Source organism: Camelina sativa, chromosome 11, assembly GCF_000633955.1.
Source record: "Camelina sativa cultivar DH55 chromosome 11, Cs, whole genome shotgun sequence".
Classification (NCBI taxonomy): Eukaryota; Viridiplantae; Streptophyta; class Magnoliopsida; order Brassicales; family Brassicaceae; genus Camelina; species Camelina sativa.
Genome location: NC_025695.1, coordinates 17,135,878 through 17,144,945, shown reverse-complemented (window position 1 = coordinate 17,144,945; position 9,068 = coordinate 17,135,878). Strand labels below are relative to the sequence as shown.

At 35.6% G+C, this 9,068-nt stretch overlaps 1 protein-coding gene across 1 annotated transcript; it reads left to right on the top strand.

The window, feature by feature from the left end:
• LOC104723638 (36.4 kDa proline-rich protein) lies at nt 1,714-2,880 on the top strand. Its single transcript, XM_010442028.2, has one exon. The coding sequence runs from the start codon at nt 1,783-1,785 to the stop codon at nt 2,647-2,649; it is 867 nt and encodes a 288-aa protein (XP_010440330.1). The 5' UTR covers nt 1,714-1,782; the 3' UTR covers nt 2,650-2,880.

Below are 9,068 nucleotides of genomic sequence, written 5' to 3'. Positions count from 1 at the left end.
ATTATCGCATCTAGTATTCTCCATAATTTTTGGATGCGATTTGAGAAAACAACAAATGAAAAAAGATCAAAAATGAGCTCCAACAAGAATGCAAATTCAAGAATAGGCAAACAACAATAGAGTCATATTTCACTAGATTTTCTTAGATATATATGTATATATGTATATATATATTAGTTTATTTGATTATTAATTTATAATATTGATGGGACCATATTTTTACATAAAATTTCTAAAAAAATTATTATCTTATTATTTTATCGAAATATGTCGTTTTTTACACCAGTCCAACTTGAGACCGAATAATTTATTAATTTATATCGAATATTAATTTAAAGACTATTAATTTATAGAGGTTCTACTCCATATTCATATGTTTTAAGTCTTAACTCATTGACAATAAATAGTTTATGCTTTTCATATGTATCCGTTGGTCTTCTGAATGTTTTTGAGTTTTGACATACAAAAGAGGAAAATTAAAATCATGCTAATTAGGTTACCTTAAATCAACCATGTTTAAATTTTGTTTCACTTTTGAGATACGTGCAAGGCTTGTGAAAAACGTTTAATCCCGGTGGTTAATAGAAAGCTACCTTTTGTGTAAAAGAAAAACAATCTTTGACCTGAATAGATATATGAAAAACTTTTGTAAGATGTCTTAACAACAAACACTATAAAGTATTCGATTCTGCATAGCACACATCTGTAATCAATTGTATTCTGTAATATATTAGGGGCAATACAAACACTGACCACTACCATTATTTTGACATTGATTTATACATTAAACATATACAACTAGCTAGCTTTGGACCTATTTACAAATCATTCTCTTTTCTCCAATTCCTTGTTTGCTTATATGGACTATATCTAGGCTACAATATATAGGTATAGAAAAAAATACTATATATTCCAAAACATTTGTCTAAATTCCTCATGAAACAAATGGACCCAATTAATCAAAGGAGCAAGAAAAGAGGAAGGATCTCTTTCTGTCTTTGTGGTTTTCAGAAAATTGAGGTGTCTATTCAGTCAAATGACAATGACAAATTCCATCGTTCCTTGTCTCGCCACGCCACTTGCCATTGTTGTTTTTGAGAAATTGAGAGGTATTTCTTCAGTCAAATAATAATGACAAATTCCTTCATTAGTTGTCTTTGACACTACCCATATTAGTAATACAGCAGCAGTCTCAATCCTTTTTTTTTTTTTTTTGGGTCAGAAAATCATAGGATACTTACGTATAATAATTAGCCGAAATGGTAAACAAGGCTGTGACAATGTCCTTAGTTTGTCTCATCCAAATCAATACTTACGTATAATACCATCATAAAAAATGCTAATAACCTACTTTCATTAGTAAAATAGGATTCGTAAATAGAGAAACAAATTTGGAAATTTGGATATAAAACCAAGAAATCTCCAAAAACAAATTTGGTTATGAACATAGGCAAGTTAACGAAAACATGTTTGCTCTTGAAAAAAGAAAGGACTCTCTACTTCTTATGACCAAGTGACCTGTAAATATTATTGTGCTTCATATTATAGTCCAACTTGATCAATCATCTTACTCGCAATTTGGCACGTTCATATCAACACGGTCACGGATGATGGTAATGAGAACATTTTTATTATTATTCTTTGGCTAATGAGAACAGTACTATAATAGAGAAATAAATATCTTAGAGACTTGTGTCTATAAAAAGAAGAAGACACTTAACAGTTTAACGTACTAATTCATTACCTGTTCACAAAACCAAACCCTAAACCCTCTTTCTCAACATGGGGCTTCTTCACAAGCAAAACCACGCCTTTGTAATACTCCTCCTCCTCGGTCTCCTCGCAGTCTCTTATGCTTGTGACTGTAGTGACCCTCCTAAGCCATCTCCAAACCCGGTTAAACCACCTAAACATCCCGTTAAACCACCTAAGCCCCCCACTGCCAAACCACCTACTCACACCCCAAAACCACCCACCGTTAAACCACCTACTCACACCCCAAAACCTCCCACCGTGAAGCCACCACCACCTCCATTCACTCCACCACCTCCCACCGTGAAGCCACCACCACCTCCAACCGTGAAGTATCCACCACCACCCACCGTGAAGCCACCACCACCTCCATTCACTCCACCACCTCCCACCGTGAAGCCTCCACCACCACCCACCGTGAAGCCACCACCACCGCCAGCTCCAACACCACCGGTCGTAACCCCACCACCGCCAGCTCCAACACCACCGGTCGTAACCCCACCACCGCCGCCAACGTCAACCCCAGAGACGCCATGTCCTCCACCACCACCTCCACCAACCCCATGTCCACCTCCCCCTCCACAGCACGTACCAACACCTAAACCAGAGACTTGTCCAATCGACGCACTGAAACTAGGCGCTTGTGTGGACGTGCTAGGTGGTTTGATTCACATTGGACTAGGGAAAACCTACGCCAAGGCAAAGTGTTGTCCACTTCTTGACGGTTTGGTGGGTCTTGACGCAGCAGTTTGTCTCTGCACAACCATTAGAGCGAAGCTTCTCAACATTGACCTCGTTATTCCCATTGCTCTTGAGCTTCTTGTCGACTGTGGTAAGACTCCACCTCGTGGCTTCAAGTGTCCAGCTCCAGTAAACAGGGCTCCTGCCTTGGGTTGATCTATTTCGTGTTTCATTTGATACACTGAATATTAAAAAAGGGTTTGAGACGTTAAGATCTAGATTCTTCTTTTATGTTTTGCGATAGCGAAGACAGTAATTAAAAGGATCTAAATTTCGTTATATATATCTCTAAAAATATCAAGCAAATTTTTATGTAATTGTAAGGTGATTATGTACGTTGAAATAATGTTATATGAAATTCGATTTTTAAAGGACAAATTCACTCAACGTGTACATGTGGTGTGTGTCGTCCTTGAGGACCTTGACCCATACTAAGTCAGTCAAATCGACATAATATAATATATATAAATTTGGGTATATGTACGCGTAATTCAACATATGTATAAAACTATAAATTATACAGATACGTAAGTGCAAATTTTTTTTATATGGATAATAGAAAACAACCATAGATATGGTCCTGCCTCGTTTTAAGATATTTTCTTCTTCTTTTTGTGTGCGCAACATCTCGTTTTAAAAATCCAAGCGTACAAAATAACAAAGAGTTGTGTTTTAAAAAAAATCATACAAAGATTTTGTGTCACATTGATCATGGTGATATCTTTGATCACCGTCACCGACTGAACCCCGTATGTATCCAGTGTCCAGTATCCTTGCGCTATCTTAACAAAATATCGTAATTTGCAAACATTTGTTAAGACAATGTAAGGGTTTGATAATTGGCAATCGCAGTCATAAGATGAATATTGTTTTTCTTGACACAGTTTGATTATCTTTTATTTCTTCTATTGCTAAAACCTTTTTTTCTTTGTTCTCGCTAATTTTTTTTTTTACCGTTGTATCATCATTTATCAATTAGTTTTACGGTTTTTTTTTTAGTTTGCTTTTCTGTATGGATACTATATACTTATTTTTATCTATCTATATTATTATTTTCACAGCAACTTTAGCAAAGAAGGTTTGAAGTTGAGAATTATTTACATCTCATGCCATTGTAATTTAATATTTTATTTAATAAAAATATAAAACAAAAAAAATTCATTTCAACTCTTTTCCATTAACAAAAACAAAAATTTCCTAATTTGTCTCCTTATTAAATCTGAAATAAAATTTCCAAATTTCATTCTCCTAAAATCTCTCTACAAATTCTTTACAATAATCGATTTTAAATATAAATTTATGAGGAGCCTATAAATCAGCTACATTTGATTTTCTATCTTCCTAATTAATCACCACATTCAATTCTAAAATACAATAATTTTGTCCCGAATTTCTATATATAAAATCATATTAAAAAATTAATGACTTATAATCAATCAAAATTAATCTAATAATATAAACTTGGCATGTTCCCATATATATATTATGCGATTTTATAGTTATTAATTTGTTTTAATTAATTTGTTTTTATACGATTTTATATATAGAAATTTGGGACAAAATTATAGTATTTTAGAATTGAATGTGGTGATTAATGAGATTAAGTTGAATATGTCCACCTATAAGTTGAATATATCCACCTATAAATAATGTTGACCCCTATTCTCAAGTTAGTATCACCAGCAACATAAAAAGATGCATCTATTTGCTATGCTCATTTAGCAGCTCCACATATACAACTGTGATGAAATATGTCGAGATGTCATGGAGTGATCACCAAATCTGGAGCAGTTCCTATGCCTCCCATCATCCCATGCCACAGCTGAAAGATAAGATTGTGACCTCTACGTTCTTTTGCTGATGGAAAACAGTCTAAAATAGCTGATTTTTTAAAAGTTTTTATGCTTTATAAATGTCTCTCCCCCTCTTTTTGTTTACTTTTCTCTCGGTTCAATACTTCTTATTTTATTTTTGGCCTATCATTCAAATTCACAGGGTTATATAGCTTCACGGGTTTGGATTAGTATTAATGTAAATTTGAAATATCATTATTTTGGTAGTACAAAATTATTCATTAAAAGTATTTATCAATATTAAAATATTAGACATATTTAATTAACTTGATTAAATTATGATTATGTAAAAGTAAATTATTTCTTTGTATACTACGGGTTAAATCCTAATATTAACTATCAAAATACACTTATACAATTTTAAACACTAAATAAATTAAACAAAAATTAACAAAAGAATGCAGCTTATAATTTTCATATTTTAGTTTAAATGTATCTTTCCGCGGTGTACCGCGGGTTAAAATCTAGTTTACTATCAATTTTTATATAAATTTTAAAGCTAATCAAATGGATATTCTCTTATTGTCTATTTATGTATTTTGCGTTAGAATTACTACAAATTACAAAGAAACTTTAATTAAATTTTCACATGTTATAGACTTATAGCTAGTTTCATAAAAGACAAAATATTATAAAATATGTGAACGAAAAAAAAAATAGTATGTAATCTTGTAATGTACAAGGAACTTCAATTATCGTTATTCTCTGCAATCATTCTTCATTTCCACTTAGCAATCTTCGAAGTTGCAAGTGAATTAATCTCAATCAAAAAAATGTTATTAAAGCCGGTATGTTGGAGTGTTTGTGATTTCCTCTACAAATTTTGCATCCCTCTTGAGCTCAAAAATTCTTAAGTTCACCATCTCCCCTCTCAACAACTCAGAATATTTTATCTAATATTTATTTAAAAATAAATCAAAATAAAATTAAAAAGCAAAAAAATTAAGAAAACAAATTCTGTATATTTTTATTTGAAAAATGTTAAATATTGCCTTGGTTTAGATTTTACAATTAAACGATATTATATATCGGTTTAGGTTTATAAATGAGAATTAGGGTTTAGATTTTACAATTGAAACAAAATTATATGTCGGTTTGGTTTAGAAATGAGGTAATTAGGGTTTAGATTACAATTAGAACAAAATTATATGTCGGTTTGGGTTTACAAATAAGGTAGTTAGGGTTTAGATTTTACAATTATAACGAAATTATATGTCGGTTTGGTTTACAAATAAGATGGTTAGGGTTTGGATTTTACAATTAGAATGAAATTATATATCGATTTGGGTTTAAAAAAGAGCGGTTTAAATTTTTAATTTTATAATAATGTATACATATTTTACTTTTTTTTTATATGAGGATGAATGAAGAGGTTCATCCCTAAGAGTGAACCCACATATTTTCCACTTGGACCTATATATATATATAGGGTATATTACCTTCTTCATAAAATGGGGTATTTTGTTCTTTTATGTTACACAAATGTTGAATGTTTTTGTTGTTTACCAAGCCGGTATTATGTTTGAATTAATATAAATTGATAAAAAAAAACAAAAGAAAGAATGAGAGAAAAAGAGCGATTTTTTGTGTGATTGTGAGACGATTACTTTTCCGTCTATTCCTCACACTTGTGACAGTTGTTGTAGACACCGGCGTTGTGGATCACGATCTCCATGATCACTGCGACGGGGTAGTTATCCCCACTAAGAAAACCACGTTTCCTAGTGATGCTGATTCCCTCGCAAGGGATGTCCTTGCTGAGGAAATAAGTTGGATAAGTAGATGAGGAGTGATTGGAAAACTTATTAGCTCTACTTATCCAACTTATTTCCCCTATCAAGATTTCAATCCCCTTGAGAGAATGGCTGATAACATCCGTAGAGTTTTGCAAGATCTGGACTTGGGTGTCGATGATGTCCCCATCGCACTTCCTTTTGACGTGGTCAACAACGCGGCAGCGGAAAACCGGTTCATAATCATGGACCGACCAGTGATGCCAAGACGACAAAATCTCCGCTCTCTTATTGCGGTTATGCCACGACTGTGGGGTCAAGTCGGTCTGGTCCACGGCCGACTCGTTGAAGGAAGGCGCTTTCAATTTGTTTTCCCATCAGAAGAATCAATGGAAACAGTGCTAAGGAGAGGACCTTGGACCTTTGCGGACCGTATGATGGTTTTGTAGCGATGGACTCCACTAATTCATCAGGATAATCTTAACTTTATCCCGTTCTGGGTCCAAGTTCGAGGTATTCCCATGCAATACATGAATCAGGAAGTGGTTGCCCATATTGGTCGGGCTATGGGCATGATCATGGACATCGATTATGATCAAGCTGCAGTAAAAAGGGCGGAGTATGTCCGCATCAGATTGAACTGGGATATCAGAGACCCCCTTCGTTTCCAGCGCAATTTTCAATTTACCCCTAGAGTCAACACCATCATGAGGTTCAGATATGAGCGTCTTAGGGGATTTTGTGAGGCATGCGGTATGCTTACTCATGATTAGGGGGCTTGTCTTCTCCGAAATGGTGGCTTTGATCCCTTCTCAGATGATGATGATAGTGACGAAGACATTCACCCCATGCAGCACCAGGAAACCAGAATGTTCGAATTGAGGAACTGAATGAAGGTGATGAGAATGGTAATAACAGAGCTCAAGACAATGGTCCGGTGGCAGATAATGTCATATTGGGAGATGCAAAACACCACCGTGATGCAAGCAAGGCACCCACTGAGATAAACAACAGGAAGCGGAAGAGGGAAGGTGGAGAGGGAGCAACACTGAACAGAGGAAGACAGAACACGAAGATGTGGAGGATCGAACATTGATCCTGAACTTGCTAGCGGTGTGGTGGACCCAAAACCACCACAGTCGATATGAAGAAAACCTGCTGGAACTGTCAAGGGTTAGGCTCAGACTTGACAGTTCGACGCCTTAAGGAGATTCATCAAAGTTTCTCCCGGACATTATCTGCCTTTCAGAGACAAAGCAGGATGATGATTATATTAGGGATATAGGGGGTCAATTGGGCTTGCTTAACTATGTATCAGTCCCTCCTATAGGCCTTAGTGGTGGTTTAGTTATCTATTGGAAAAATCATGTAGCTCTGTCTGTTTCTTTTGCTTCCCCTAATCTTGTAGACTGTTTAGTCAAATATAATGACAGTTCTTTTTATTTGTCGCTGGTTTATGGGAACCCAGAACCAAACCTTCGTGATCATACTTGAGAACGCCTAGAAAGATCAAATATCACCAGGAAAAGTCAACCATGGCTATTAATAGGGTATTTCAATGAAATTCTTAGTAATAGAGAGAAAAATGGTGGAAGAAATAGACCAGAAGCTACCTTTAGCAATTTTCGAAGAATGGTTCGAGAGTGTGGACTAATAGATTTAAGATCAATTGGGGATCGATTTTCCTGGGCGGGTCAAAGGGGACAGCATTATGTTCAATGCTGCCTAGATAGGAACATGGCTAACAAGGCTTGGCTAGATAAATACCCAGCTGCAACCACATAATTCCTAGAATTTGGAGAATCAGACCATAGACCCTTAGTGACATATATTTCTGATGTCGAAGAGCAAAAACGGGGTTGTTTCATCTATGACAAGAGAATGAAAACAAAGGAAGGTTTTCATGATGTTGTTATGTCAGGCTGGAAAGATAAATATAATAGGAACATCCCTTTGGCAAGAAGACTTCACCAATGCCGTCAACACATTTCAAGATGGAAAAAGGCGAATAAGATGAATTCTGAGGAAAGAATTAATATAATTCGATTCAAACATGTTCCAGAAGGTGCTCCACTAATAACAAGACAAGGCTTGAGATGAGATCTCAATCAGGCATACATTTGTGAAGAAATGTATTGGAAGCTAAAGAGCAGAAACCATTGGATGCAAGCAGGAGATCGAAATACAGCGTTTTTTCACTCAACTGCCAAAACAAAACATGCCAAACAGAGAATCAGTGCCATACAAGACGAACAAGGTGTTATACAAAGAGGAGATAAAGACATAGAGATAGCTGCTGAAGGTTATTTCTTGAACCTTTATAAGTTTGTTCCAGTGGACAAGAAGGGATACGAGGCAGTTTTCAGAGGATACACAACCAAGATTACTAACACAATCAATGATGACCTAATAAAGCCAGTCAGTATGGAGGAAATTAAAGCCTCGGTTTTTGTAGTAGGACCACACAAAGCGCCGTGACCAGATGGCTTCACTGCTGCTTTCTATCAAAACTTCTGGGAGGACATCCATCCTGACACCATTAAGAGGTACAAAACTTCTTTAATACCGGTGTTCTAGATAAGTGGATCAATCATACCAATCTCTGCCTCATCCCAAAAGTGGAGACAATGAATACAATGGCTGACTTCCGACCAATCGCTCTTTGCAATGTGGCTTATAAAATAATCTCAAAAATCCTAGTGAACCGCCTAAAGAAATATTTGTGAAGACTGGTCACCGAGAACTAGACAGCTTTCGTCCCTGGGCGCCTGATCACAGATAACATTATTATTGCCCATGAAGTTTTCCACAGCTTTAACACAAGAACAAGACAAGCAGTGTCATACATGACCATCAAGACAGACATTTCTAAAGCTTATGATCGGCTTGAGTGGTCATTTTTGGAAAAAACAATGAAGAGAATGGGATTCCACCCTTAATGGATATCCTGGATTATGAATTGCGTTTCCACAGTAAGTTACTCAGTATT